General features: G+C 39.8%; 1 protein-coding gene across 1 annotated transcript in view; it reads right to left on the bottom strand.

The window, feature by feature from the left end:
• Positions 1-15535, bottom strand: part of Nsd1 (nuclear receptor binding SET domain protein 1) — a 115292-nt gene that overhangs the window by 33457 nt on the left and 66300 nt on the right. The window contains exons 10-12 of the mRNA XM_026782929.1: positions 10596-10714; positions 9644-9787; positions 4368-4491 (exon numbers count right to left, since the gene is read on the bottom strand). Coding sequence (XP_026638730.1) covers positions 4368-4491; positions 9644-9787; positions 10596-10714 — 387 coding nt within the window. The remainder of the gene's footprint in view (positions 1-4367; positions 4492-9643; positions 9788-10595; positions 10715-15535) is intronic.

Raw genomic sequence — 15535 nt, 5'->3', positions numbered from 1 at the left:
CAGGCAGACCTTGTTTCAAAAACAAAAAAGACAACGAACCTACCAGAGAACTACAAATAAAAATCCTGAGCCATGAATAATGGTGTATGCTTGTAATACCAACAATAATGAGCTGTCCTGGAGAATTGAGAATTTTGTAGTCAGCCTGAGATCATGTCTCATAAGACAGATGGACACATCTCAGTGGTAGAGCTGGTCTGCTACACACAAAAACCCAGATTCTGCTTCCCACGACCATAAAATAAACCAAAGTTCCAAAGACTGCCAAAAGACGGCAAAAACTAATATAATTGATGGAGCAACATGCAAAGGATGAGGAAGGCATGAGTTAAAGGTCAGCCTGGACACCATAGTAAACCACCAACTGAAAACAAAGAAAAAAAACAAACAGAGGCTTGAAACAAGTTTAAGGGCAAAGAGACCACATGGTCAGGAAAAGGACATTTTGGATATGAGCCTAACAATAGAAGCAAACAAAACACAGGCAAATGTAGCACGAATTCTAATTGGTATTAATAATAAAAACAGAGTCAGATATTAGGGGGTGAAAGCTGAAGGATCAGAGAAGCAGAGTGGGCAGCCGCTAGAGAGTTTTTTTTACCTCTTTACCAATGATCAGACCAAAGGGGTGATCCTCTCCACAGACTACACTGAGCTTCTGTCTCTTCCTGCTTTATATTCCTCTCCTAGCCCAGCCATATCACTCCTGCCCCCACCTCCCTCGTGCTGGGACTAAAGGTGTGGGATCCTAAGTGCTGGGATCACTTTTGTGTGAGCTGTTTCTCTTTTAGACAGATTCAATCTTGTGTAGCTCAGGGTGACCTTAACTAACAGAGATCCCTCTGCCTCTGTCTCCTGAGTCCTAGAATCAAAGGTGTGCGCCACCACTGCCTAGCCTCTAGTGGCTTAGCTCTGTACTCTGATCGTCAGGCAAGCTTTGTTAAAATACAAATGAAATATCTTATCAATACAGGCAAATCAGTTTGTTTTTTTTTTTTTTTTTTTTTGTTTTTTCGAGACAGGGTTTCTCTGTGGCTTTGGAGCCTGTCCTGGAACTAGCTCTGTAGACCAGGCTGGTCTCGAACTCACAGAGATCCGCCTGCCTCTGCCTCCAGAGTGCTGGGATTAAAGGCGTGCGCCACCACCGCCCGGCGGCAAATCAGATTTTAACACAGTAAAAAAGCTAGTCATGGTGGCCCATACCTATAATCTTAGCATTTGGGAGGCTGAGGCAGGAGGATTATATTTAGAAACATTTACTGAGTTTGAGAGCAGGTTGAACCGCAAAATGACTGTCTCAGAAAAAAACAAAAAAAACCAAAAAAGGTAAAAATAAAAAACTCCAAACACCTAAAAAGAAACAGTGAACACAGGGAAAGAGAAATTGTTTGTAAACTGTACATTAACAAAGAAACAATATTTTATATATATAAGTGTCAGCACTGGAGCTATAATGGCTTCCCAGGGAAAGGCAAATTAAGAGGAGGAACTGTAAGGTAAGCGCAGGATGAAGAGGAAGAAGAGGGAGGGGAGACAGCTCCAGGGAGTGTAGAGAGAACTGTGCTTTAGGCGGCATGGTAGCAGTTATCGATCAGCTGCTTTTTTGTTACACTATCTCTACCTCAACCCTTCCCCTCATCCCTAGCTACAGATGGTCAGATAGGACCTCCACTGACCACAACAGCAGTGGGAGTAGTAGCAGAAACACCAGAAAAAGGAGAACAGTGGAACATTCTGACAGTGGTAGATTGGCATGAAATACACAAAAGTAAGACACAGTAGAAAAAGAAAAAAGAAAACAGTTTATTGCTACTAAGGAGTCAGCAAAAAGCATGTGATCAAGCTCAGAGGAGGTGATGAAGTACCCCAAAAATTTACAAATGCAGGAAAGTGACCAATTTCCAATGGCTTGATGGAATGATTATGGCCCAATCTAATTTCAAAATGCTTTTCATTAAAAATGATTGTTGTACTGTGCAATCTCTATGAATAAAATTTTGCATTCATTGTACAGCAATAATATCATCAGGAAAGGGCAGTGTAAGATTCAGGCCTAAATCTATTATTCTATTTTTTTCCCCTATCATGGCTAGCATTCTCAGAAAGATCCCATCCGTGATACAGACAGAAAGCAAAGGTGCATCTAAACAACACGCCTTTTTCTTCATCCTGATCTCTATTAAGACCAACCAGTGTTTCTAGGTCCTGATAACACCCTATCTGAATAAATCTTTTCAACGTTACAGGAGCTTTCTACACATAATATCCAGAATCCTCTCAACTTGGGAAAGATTCCTAATCTCATTCAGAATTCTTTTGCTTCTGTCCTGGGCCTAGAGCTGATGCTCTAGTGGAACGGAAGAAAGCATTGAGTTGAGGGCCAGCTTTCAAAGACCCTCTGCTTACATTTCTGGCTGTAAGCCCTCCTGAATCAGAGGAATTTTGTCTATAGGACATCTAAAGAGATCTTGGGTCCAGGGTTAGGTTAAACATTTTTGCCCTCCAAATAAAACTGCTTAGACTTGGAAGAAATTAAAGAAGCAAAGGTGGGAGGAACTCATATTTACATATCTTGCAGGACAACCTGAAGATCATTATTTTCTTTTGATTGAACCTCCACTGAATATTCAAAAATGGAAATATATAGTTAATAAAGTAAGATTTGAATCCTTCAATGATTCAGCTGTGTATTATTGTACAAGTTATTCCTGCCTCATCTGCATCATGGACCTCAAGACAAACTGGACACTGACTGTTAAGGTAATAAGATCATAGAGTCCTTGCCATTCATGTAATTCCTGTAGCTGAAGGTATGCATTCTGCAGCTATATTAAACATACTCCAATAATAAGACAAGACACAGCATTTTGTTTGGCAGCCACTGAGAGATGGGAGATAAGGAAGTCCTCCTTAACAATCCCTGGAATCTGCTAATGCAGTAAAGGATGGCTAGCCATAGTTTTGTCTGCCTAAACTTAGTTAAAGTCTGAGCAGGTGTGAAACAGATGGGTCAAGTGGATTAACACTGTTCAGGAATCAGGAAGATCAAAGAGAGAATTTTTTTTTTTTAATAGATTCTTGGGATCTAAAACTCATTTTCTGAGACAGGGTTTCTCTGTAGCTTTGGAGCCTGTCATAGAACCCGCTCTGTAGACCAGGCTGGCCTTGAACTCATAGAATTCCACCTGTCTCTGCTCTGCATCCTGAGTGCTGGGATTAAAGGTGTGCACCACCACTGCCTGAGTGCTCCCCACCACCCAAGACAGCATCTCAAGGGATTGCAGCAATTGCTCAGCAGTTAAGAGCACCAACTGCTCTTCCCGAGGATACAATTTTATTTCCCAGCATCCATAAGGTAGCTCACAATTATGCTTAAATTCCAATTCCAGTAGATATGTTTCTTCTTCTAGCCTACTCATACACCAGGCATGTATGCAAAACCCTCATAAACTGCAAAATTTAATAGTAACAAAAGAATACACACTGCCAGGTGGTGGTGGCGCACGCCTTTAATCCCAGCACTTGGGAGGCAGAGGCAGGCGGATCTGTGTGAGTTCGAGACCAGCCTGGTCTACAAGAGCTAGTTCCAGGACAGGCTCTAAAACCACAGAGAAACCCTGTCTCGAAAAAGCAAAAAAAAAAAAAGAAAAAAAGAAAAAAAAAAAAAAAAAAAAAAAAAAAAGAAAGAAAAAAAAGAATACACACAGACAGAACTTAGAAGCTGGAGACAGGCACCTCTTTTTGAGTTGAGGCCAGCCTGGTCTCCTTCAGGGTTATGAGAAACCCTGTCTCCAGGAAAAGAAAAAGGGATCTAATACGGTAAGCCTATAGAGGTCTTAAGCTCATAATCTGCCTGATTACATGTGCTAGCTCAGTGTATGCTATACACACCTCAACACAGGTATTTTAAGAGAGAGTAAGCTAGACAGAAATGTTGGCTTACACCTACAATCCCAACACTCAGGAGATCAAAGCAGAAAGAATGAGCTCAAAGCAAGCCTGGGCTATGGTGTGAGGAAGAGGGAGAGCAGAGTGGAGAAAGAAGGGTGGAAAGATGATCTACTGACATACCCTTTTTAACACAGATGGGTCTCAAAGACATTACCACACTTGAGCCACACAGAAAGTACTACACACTGTTTGATTTATATGCAACTCTTAAAAACATAGCTTTACCTTGGGATCAGTTTATTCAGAGTTCATTTCAGAATGATAAAGGCAATTCTATTATTCTGTAAGATTCCTCGAGGGTTAGGACCTCACACTACTCACATCTGCATGTACAATAAGCTCCCTGTTGTCAGAAAGCGGCATCTTCAATACACTTTGTCCTAAAGAAACTAAAATTCCGAAGTCATCTACTTTACCTGTGCGACACTCGTTGCAGATAAATTTTCCTCGCGGCATCTCAGTTAGGCCAAGGCACTCCAGGTGGAAAGCCCCACAGCATTGAGCTTCACATAGTAACAGCTCACCCAGTTTTTCACAGTTCTGTAAAGGAATAGAGATTTGTCTGTAGAAAGACTTTAGAAAACTCCCAAATGAAGAGTCCTCATAAGATCAACAGCAAAGAAAAAATCTGTGAAATTTCATCACTTCTTCAACTAATATTAATAATTACCTCCTATATGCCAAGCACAAGAAGTTCTCTGGTTTTTAATGGGGACAGATGACACAAACAAATGAAAACAATAGTTGTCTTAGTTACTGTTCTTGTTGCTCTGATAAAACACCCCGACGAAAGCAATTTAAGGGAGAAAGGTTTGTTCTGGCTCATAGTTCAAGATATGGTCTACTCTGGTGGAGAGGTCAAGGTAGCAGGAGCTTGATGCAGCTGGTCAAACATCGTTCACATGAGAAATCAGAGAGCAATGAACTGCTTTAGCCTAGCTCACAGTTTGGAACCTCAGCCAAGGGAATGGCACCATTCACAGTGGGCAAATTTCCCCACTTTAATTAATTAAGCTAATCAAGATAATTCCTTAGAGGCAAGACCACAGGATAAACAATCCCTCACAGGTGTACCTGAGAGGTGATTACAAATCCTGCCAAGTTGGTAATTAACACTAATAATAACAACACAGGAAAGAGTTCAGAAAATGATCAATATCAATTAGTATTAGGCAGAGAATTCAAATAGCTAACTTGGCTTTGTTTATGAGGATGACATCTTAGGTCAGAGTCTGAAAGTTCATAGTAGGCTATGACAAAGGAAGGTAGCAAGTAAAAAGCCCACAGGGAGGAAAATGTAACTGAAAGACACTGTTACTTTACTGAAGTGAAGACAGGTCATAACAGGCAGTAAATGACATAAAAAAAGGGAGGAGGTCAATAATTTCAGATTTTAATCTAATTGCAAAGATGTGCCATTGGAGAGCTTTGCTAAGTGAGGGTTGAACTCAGGTGTTCATTTTTTAAAAGATTCCTATAGCTGGTTACTGGAAAACGAACTCAAGAACAAAGCTAAGAGGAGACAAACCAGACAGATGCGCAGGAGGCAATACCAGCCAATTGGACTTGGGTCCTAACAGTACCAAAATAAGAGCCCTTTGAGATATATATCAAATTACTTCATAAAAAAATATAACCCTGCCGGGCGGTGGTAACACACACCTTTAATCCCAGCACTCGGGAGGCAGAGGCAGGCGGATCTCTGTGAGTTCGAGACCAGCCTGGTCTACAGAGGTAGTTCCAGGACAGGCTCCAAAGCTACAGAGAAACCCTGTCTCGAAAAACCAAAATATATATATATATACACACATATATATACATATATATATATGTATATATATGTATATATATATACATAACCCTTCTCACCCCTTATCTTTTTGTCCCTCTCATTGGGAAATAAACACAAAGCTTTGGGCCCACCAAGAAAAGGGACATAGCATCACTGACATAGACAGTCTCATGAAGACATGGTATCACTAAAAGGAAAAAGAGCCTTATGAAATGAGGATATTATATCTAATTATGAAAACCTTGGAAATTCCCAATGTTTCTTTTTAATCCCATTGTATCTACAACTGATTCACAACAAAAAAAAAGTAGAAAATAATTAGCCTGATACCATCATCTAGGAAACCCCCATACCAAATCTGTGAATACCCATGTCCTTCATGCAACGAAAACTGCATATTGTATACACAATCTTCTTGTATACTTTAAAACACTTATAAACTCTAATCTTTTATAGCATACAAGCTGTGTAAATAGTTGTTCCTTGAAAAACAGAGTAATGAGGCTGAGGAGATGGCTCAGTTAGTGAAGAGCTTGCTCTGCAAGCATGAGAAAACAAGCGCATTCCCCAAACCTATGTAAAAAGCTAGGCATGAGCCTGGAGAGATGGCTCAGCAGTTAAGAGTGTTGCCTGGTCTTCCAAAGGTCCTGAGTTCAATTCCCAGCAAACACATGATGGCTCACAACTATCTGTAATGAGGTCGGGTGCCCTCTTCTGGCCTGCAAGCATACACACAGAAAGACTATTGTATACATAATAAATAATAAATAAATACATCTTTATATTTAAGGAAAAAAAAAAGCTAGGCATGGTGGTGCACACTGCAAATCCACGCTGGATTTCTTGATCCTTCTGACCAGGCTGCCTACCTAAACATCAAGTTCTGGATTCCAGTAACAGACCCTGCCTCAAAAATCAAAATGGACAGAACTGAGCATGGTGGTGCACAGACTGAATCCCAATACAGAGGCAGAGGGATCTCAGTGAGTTCCAGGACAGCTGGGTCTATACAGAGTTTCAGGTCAGCCAGGGTTACATAAAGAGACCTTGTCTCAAAGGGGGGAGAACACTCTACTTTCAACTTAGGGCTTCCACCATGCATAGGCATGTATATACATGAACACAGTCATGAAATACAAACACCCCAACATAGACTCATATGTATACCCCTCCAAATAAATCTATATTCAGTACAGACCCAACTATTAACTATTACATAACAATATAAACAAGCTTTCCCAAAGTATTTTTTTTTTGTTTTTTTCGAGACAGGGTTTCCCAAAGTATTTTTTCATCTATACAATTGATTTACCAAAATCTACTATCTATTAAAAAAAAAAAAATCAAAAGAAACGCCTCTAATCCCAGTACAAGGGAGGCAGAGGCAGGTGGATCTCTAGTTCTAGGCCAGCCTGGTCTACAGGAGGGTGGGGGAATAAAAGAAACGAAAGGTCTTGGTCACCTAAATAAACAAGTAGGAAAATGTTAGGGAGACAGGCAGAGCTTATCTTTCTTACCTTGACTTTCCTATTATCTATTACAAAACAAAACAAAAATTCATTTTGTATATGTACATACATACATGGAGGGCCAATGAACAGTTTTGATATAGTAAGCAAACACATTCAGTTTAAAACATGAAAATGTCAATTACAGTACAAACTGAATGTTATTCAAATTAACTACATGGTTTACCATAACAGCTTAGTTGGGATAATCATATCATTTACTTTTGAACTCGACACTTGACAAAGGAAGTGCCACAAATAGTTTATATCAGGATCTGTATGTCCTAATATACATGCATGCACATCACATCAATACAGCAAGCCTGGACCACAGGGTTACTCTTTGTACCTACTATCCCCATATATGGCTTAAAATGGCCATGAACGTCATTCTGTCAATATCTCCCTCCCAACTGCTGGAATTATAGATATTATAGATGAGTGTAATCACACCAAGCTATTTTTTTTTTTTTTTTAAAAAGGAAAGGGTCTCACTGTATAGTCCTTCAATGGCTTGGAACTCACTATGTAGACTATCAGGCTGGCTCGGTCTTCTGAGTGCTAGGACTAAATGTGAATCCCATCTAAAGTGACAAACATTGTCTTTTAATGATCGGTGTAAAATGCATTTACATTCTGACTTGTTTTATCAATGATTAATGAGCAAAGCTGCTATTCAGGATCAATACTGCATTTGGGAATTAGTCCAAATATGGAAAGCCCCACTCCACCCCCATTCCAAAGAGACAGGGGTCGTCCTAGAACTCACTTTCTACACCAGGCTGGCCTTGAACTCAGAGACCTGCCTGTCTGTTTCTGGCCTGGTTCAGGTGGACATTTTTTATTTTTTTTTTATTTTTATTTTTTTTTAGGTGGACATTTTTTAAAGAAAAGATTTATTGATTTATTTATTTATTATGTATACAACATTCTGCTTCCATGTATGCCTGCACACCAGAAGAGGGCGACAGATCTCATTACAGATGGTTGTGAGCCACCATGCGGTTGCTGGGAATTGAACTTAGGACTTCTGGAAGAACAGCGAGCGCTCTTAACCATCTCTCCAGCCCCTAGATATTCTTCATGTAACAGAGAAAAATGCAACGAAGAGACAATGGGATAAAACTGCATCTATCACAGCAACATAGCCTGGACCTGTTTTACTTTTTAGTTGTTTCAATTAAAAACAATAGTGCCCTGGCAGCAGAGCAGGGAGCCCAAAGGAAGCAAACCTCTATGAATTTGAGCCCAGCCTGGTCAACACACGAAGTTCCAGGCCAGCTATGGCTACTAAGTAAGATTTCATCTCAAAAAGAAAAGAAAAAACTAACAACAAATAAATACAGCAGCAAAGAAAGTTAATCAATCACTAACATGCTTGACTTGCAAGCAAGAGACCTGAGTTCAAATTCAAGCAGCCCACATAGCAGTGTGCTTGTACCCAGCAGTGGTGAGACATGAGAAATGACACAGAGACCCATCCTCTGGATGCTCATGGTTGAGTCAGCATGGCCAATGTCTAAGTTCCAGGCCAAATGACAGGCTCCATTTCAAACAAAAAGTGTTGGTCACCTGAGGATCTCCACTCAAAGCTGTCCTCTGACCTCCATATCTTATGCCCACATGCACCTGCACATTCACATATGTACACACACATACACCAAGCACCAGGTTTTCATAATGTCAGATTTTAAGAATTTGCAAAGGTAAACCAAGGAACTGATAACTCATAAAGACACAGAAACACCTCACAAATAATCAGCACAACAGTTAGGACTCAAAACAATTAGGTCTGATTCCAGGATGCTCTGCTTCTGGAGGTATATACTCATAGGACACAAGAACAGACTGTAACCAATAGTCAACTAATTCCTTCTCTTTGCTTTTCTTTTCTTTCTTTCTTTTTTCTTTTTTGGTTTTTCGAGACAGGGTTTCTCTGTGGTTTTGGAGCCTGTCCTGGAACTAGCTCTTGTAGACCAGGCTGGTCTCGAACTCACAGAGATCTGCCTGCCTCTGCCTCCCAAAGGCGTGTGCCACCTTGCTTTTCAAAAGAGACAAAAGAATTACAGCCTGAAAGAAACTCAAGGGGCTGGAGAGATGGCTCACAGAGTAAGAGCACTGACTGCCCTTCCAGAGGTCCTGAGTTCAATTCCCAGCAACCACATGGTGGCTCACAACCATCTATAACGAGATCTAGAGCCCTTTCTGGCATGTAAGCATACATAGAAGGAATGTTGTATACATAATAAATAAATAAATCTTAAAAAAAAAAAAGAAACTCATCAGGAATCATCCATAACCATTTTCTCTAACCAAGATAAGGTCTTTTAAGAGATAAAGGGGGTTTCTCAAAAAGTACACATGCAACAAAAATGAGACAAGCATTCCCTACCTGACAAACATTCTCCTTGAGTGCTGCTCCTCCACCGCGTTCACCCTGTAATTTTTTGGATGCAGACATCCCAGGATCATGTTCTACACCATCTTCAAGAATCTCCTTGGGGCTGGCAGCAGTCCTGTGGATCATCAGTTCTCCCTTGCAGAGAAAAAAATAACACCCCACATCTGTATTATTGATGTCTCCTCCATATGACCCCCTCCTCCCTCTGGGCTGCTATTTGTCTAGCCATCAAGCACTTACAGATGTTCAGCCAATCACGCGGGCGGACTGCATGCAATGTTAGTTCTAACCCTGCTGTGATTGGACGGGTAGTGGGCGCCTCATGCCCTGCCACTAACTGCTCTGAGGCTTTTCCACTGGAACTTTTTGAGCTGTTCCACTTAAAGGTTTCACTAAGGGAGAGAAAACATTCTTAAGTTTATTTGATTACTTATTTGTCCTCCAGATCCGTGTTTCCTAGGCAATGCCCCCTTGGGCATTCTATTCAAATTAGAAAGAAAACACTCAGCAGCATCTGTGATGCTCAAAAACTGGATCTAATTCTATTTTTAACTTGAATTCAAAAGCTCTGTAAAGACAGCTTTAAATGCTTTTCAAGAGCTGATGTTTATAAACATCCCAAACTAAGCAACTGATGGTCAGTAAATAAGCATATGGAATTTCCCCCTACCTACAGCAGTCTGAACTTTTATGGGGCACTATCTAGGTTCATTCATATTATTTGGTTACTTAAACTGTACTCTCCAGTTTTAGAACAACTTCACTTATTAAGGCAACACATATATAATGTATCTGCTATCTCAAGCAAAGGGGCCATTATCCACAGTTGCAATTTGTACTTTGCTAGGACTGGGCTCTCCATAAGTCAAGATTCTTTAAATCTTCAAGGGAGAGGATGGGCCGTCTAGCGTGGAAGGTGGAAAGGTGAGGAACTGAGTGATACCTCCGAGCGTGGAGCCTCTTTTGAGGAGCCGTCCTTTCTCACTTTTTTATAGTGTACTCTGGCTGTAACATGCCTTTGTCGTTTTCGCTTCCTTGGTTTATCAAATATCTTGGTTGTGCCTACAAAAGGAAAACAAATGTTACCTAATAGCTAGCTACTCAAATATATGTTCAGCAACTTTCATCCTTAAATTAAGGATCCTTAAAAGCTATGGTAAAGTAAAGTAATACCTAACTCAGAATCTACTTATAACTGAAGTGTCTAGAATACTAAAGCAGATGTAAATAAATAAATTACTTATTGGATTATTTTTGGGAGACAGACTCCCTCTTGGCTGTGGTACAGGCTGGCCATGAATTCAAAGAGATCCACTTGCCTTTACTGGGATTAAAGTGTGTACCATCACCCCCAGCAGTAATAGGTTTTATCTTATTAAAAAAAAACTATTACTTAAGACATAAAGCTAAAAACTAGCATTTATTTTCAACAACTATAGCTATGGTTTTATTGTAACTTAATTACAATAACTTAACAGAAAAGTGCAAGAAAGGAAGAAATAGCAATAAAACATAATAACTTTCAAAAATATAAAATGTGTTTATGTATACCTGAGTATTTGTACATGTAGTGCCTAGGAAGGCCAGAGAAGGATGTTGAATATTCCTGGAGCTAAAATTATATGCAGTTGTAAACGGTCTTAAATGGGTGCTAGGAACCTATTTCAGATCATCTTGTAAGAGCAGCAAGAAATCTTAACCACTTGACCCATCTCTCTAGCCAAAAGGACGTTCTTAAAGTCTATAAAATGTTGCTGATGTATGTTGAATCAATTTTCTTTTTATAAAAAATTATTTATTTTCGGCCGGGCAGTGGTGGCGCACGCCTGTAATCCCAGCACTCGGGAGGCAGAGGCAGGCGGATCTCTGTGAGTTCGAGGCCAGCCTGGTCTACAAGAGCTAGTTCCAGGACAGGCTCCAAAGCTACAGAGAAACCCTGTCTCGAAAAACCAAAAAATAAATAAATAAAAAATTATTTATTTTCATTTTATGTGCATCAGTATTTTGCCTGCGTGTATATTTGTGTCATTTCTTGAAGTTGTAGACAGTTGTAAGCTGCCATGTGCATGGTGGGAATTGAACCATGGTATTCTGGAAAAACAGTCAGTACTCTTAACCACTGAGCCATCTCTCCAGCCCTTGAATCAATTTTCATGTTAGAAATACTTCAATTGAAATTGTTTGTCAATATACTATCCTACATAAAGGTTTTTTTTTTTTTTTTTTCTTTTTTTTTTCGAGACAGGGTTTCTCTGTGGCTTTGGAGCCTGTCCTGGAACTAGCTCTTGTAGACCAGGCTGGCCTCGAACTCACAGAGATCTACCTGTCTCTGCCTCCCGAGTGCTGGGATTAAAGGCGTGCGCCACCACTGCCCGGCCATAAAGGTTTTCTCTAAGGTGAAAAAAGAAGTTTCTGCCAGGGAGTGGTAATACACCTTTGATCCCATCACTTGGGAGGCAGAAGCAGGTAAATCTCTCTGAGTTTTAGGCCAGCCTGGTCTACAAGTGAGTTCCAGGACAGTGAGGGCTACACAGAGAAACCCTGACCTCAAGAAAAGAAAGTAAATAAATTTAAAATAGATTTCATTTAATTTTACATAATTAGTGGGGATTCTTAGCAGGGCCTGACATGAATAGCAAAGGTATAGGTCATAAAACAAAATTAGGGCCAGAGAGATGACTCACTGGTTAAGACTAGCCTTTAAATCAACATGGTAGAAGGACAGAGTCAACTCCAATGAGTTATCCCCTGAGGTACAAATATAAATAAGCAAATGTTGTATCTGTGCTTACAAAATTAAAGCAATCTCAAGCAAGGCAAACTGACACATTTCTAAAACCTCATCACTTGAAAAACAGAAGGATCAGGAGTGCACAGATCATCCTGACCTGCAGCCAGGGTTACATAAGGCAACCTGTAAGAGAAAATTGTGTTTGTGTGTGCACACAAGTGCCATGCATGTGGTGCACACCTTTAATCCTAGTATTCTGGAGGCAGAGGCAACAAAAAGGGCAGCCATGTCTATACAGACAAACCCTGTCTCAAAAACTGCACACTCACATGAGGATGGGCTGAGAGCTGGCGCAGACGGGGGAGAGGAAGAGACTTCATGTACATATAAAGATGCAGGCAAAATACACATACATACAAATACAAATAAATCTTTCATCGAAAGTAACTGCATTTTATGACAAGATGTAGGGGAAATGCACTTACCATGCAGGAAAAAATTCTAGTTCCTAGGTTCTAGATTGGAAAAAACAACTTCTATCACTACAGGTTAAGAACTAAGATGGGGACTGGGGGAATAGCTCAGTCAGTAAAATATTTGTCTTGTTTGCATGATGACCTGAGTTCAATTCTCAGAACCAATGTAAAAGATGTTGGGTATGGTGGCATGCATTTGTAATGCCAGCAAATTAAGGTGGGAGACAGGAATAGTGGTTTACACATGTAAACCAAGTACTCAAGGAGGCTAAAAAAAAGATTTTTTTTATGTGTTTATAACCAGGCTCAGCCAGATACATAGTAAGTTCTACATAAGTCCAGACCCTAAATGTAAGACCTTGCCATAAAGAAAGCAGGTAAGATAAAATTTGTCTCATGGAGGTATGGAAGTGATCTCCCTACATTTTGTGACTTAAATTAAGATTATCATTGAGTGGTAGTATACCTTTTAACATTCAACAATTACAGTGAATATATAATCTCATGCAGCAGAACTAGACAAAGAAATTCCAGTTTCCTATTTAAATTCTTTGTTATAGAAACTCTAAGGGCAGGCATTTCATAAGATGTTCTATGATATGTACCACATAAGCTAAATCTTCAATATGCAAGATCACTTTTCTAACATGAATTCAGCAAATACTGAATCTTTTTTTTTTTTTTTTTTTTTTTGGTTTTTTTCGAGACAGGGTTTCTCTGTGGTTTTGGAGCCTGTCCTGGAACTAGCTCTTGTAGACCAGGCTGGTCTCGAACTCACAGAGATCCGCCTGCCTCTGCCTCCCGCCACCAACGCCCGGCTTCAAATACTGAATCTTAAAACATTGCTGGATCTTAAAACATAGAGCCTCAGGGCATCAAGTAAACTGGAATTATTGCCTGAGTTTACTACCATCCTTTTCAATGCCATTTCTGTACTTCATTTTGAGGTAGTGGTTTTTTTATTTTTAGCAGTGCCAAAAAAAACCTTGTCCATGTTTGATATATGCTAAGTGTTTTAATATTTAATAATGGTGATGATATATTAACACTAAAATTTTCTCTTGTAACTAGCTGTCTTAAGGAAGCTCCCATGCTAACCTTGGAGCCTACCTCACTGGGGGAAAGTGTCCCAGCTGCTCCAGGCTTTCTCAGAGACATCTCCCTGGTCTCATACTTGGCTCCAAGAGCTTCTAAAGGTTCATAAAGAATTCTGAAAAACACTCCTGAGTCCTGGCTATGGTGATGCTCAGGGCATGTAGCTTGCTTCCAGACACTGGAGAATCATACCCAGCTTTGGTCCATTTCATTTTGGAATGAATCCACTATTTTCTTACTTACATTTATTTTTTTTTTGAGACAGGGTCTCATATGTTGTTAGTTGGCTTAGAACTTGATAAGTAGACCAGGCTGGCCTTTAACTAACAGAAATCCATCTGTCTCTGCCTCTTAAGGGCTATGCTTAGAAACAAGAACCATCATACCCATTCTTTCTGTTTGTGTGTGCAGATACTCACTGAAGACAGGCAGAGGTACTGAATGTGAAAGTGTTGATACAGGATCTCACAGAATATAAATGCTCTAACTTATAAAACTTACTACTTCTGCAACCACTGTTTTCACCATTTTAAATAACTTCCCCCTGATTTTAAAGTACTCAGGCCCAGAATCATAAAATGCAAAAGAAAAAAATTCCCATCACCTTTTACTTTAAAACTAACCTGTATGAGTATATTATTATAGACTTTTAAAATGAATTGTGGTCAGCTTTTTCTATCCAAAGTATATTTTAAATTCGAGTACTATACAATATTCCTTCCTTTGCTGTACCCATTTGAACTAAGTTATGCTGTCTCATTTTCTTCTACTGTAATTAGTGCCGCAGTTGCATAGTTTATCCTCTTATCATTAGAATTTTTTTCTGATGTTCTAGAACAGGGTTTTACTCTGTGGCTCAGGCTGACATCAGACTAATGGCACTCCTGCTTGCTGAATCTTCCAGAAGCTGAGATGATAGGCATGTGTCAGCACACCTTGTGATGCTTCATGCACGTTAGTCAAGCACTCTACCTGCAGTCCCTAAGCCTAAGTGTCTTAACACTGACCAGACTTACACATAATAGGTCTCTCCTTAAAGGGGGATCTGCCTGCCTACTCAAGGAGGTCCCTAGACACTGATCCCAGGAATGAAGGGTGTTGTTAGGATTAATGACCTCGTGCTCTCTGGTATAGTCTATAACTGTGGCATTCTTCATTTAGTAAGACAAAAAATAGATTTGAAAATCTTAACCTATACTTATACCTATGAGTAATTTAATAAGCATTTTAGACTGACGTCTACTTTAGGATCTGGTAGTGAAATTTGTTTGGATATCATATAATTATAATAGTAATGTTGTATGCAGTACTTAAAAGTGATCTGTATCTTCAAAAACATTCTATCATCTAGTCAGAAATGGTGTGTGTGTGCATGTGTAGGCAAGGACATGCTAAAGCACAGAGAACACAGAGAGTCCTGGCAACCAAACTAAGATTATAAAGACACACAGAAAATGCCTTTAGCCTCTAAAGATATCTTTCCCACCCCTGATCTGCAATCTTTTTTTTTTTTTTATTTTTTTATTTTTTGGTTTTTCGGGACAGGGTTTCTCTGTGGCTTTGGAGCCTGTCCTGGAACTA

Source organism: Microtus ochrogaster, chromosome 16 (assembly GCF_000317375.1).
Source record: "Microtus ochrogaster isolate Prairie Vole_2 chromosome 16, MicOch1.0, whole genome shotgun sequence".
NCBI classification, from domain to species: Eukaryota; Metazoa; Chordata; class Mammalia; order Rodentia; family Cricetidae; genus Microtus; species Microtus ochrogaster.
Note: the sequence above shows the minus strand (reverse complement) of the source record. Positions and strands in the feature narration are given on the sequence as shown.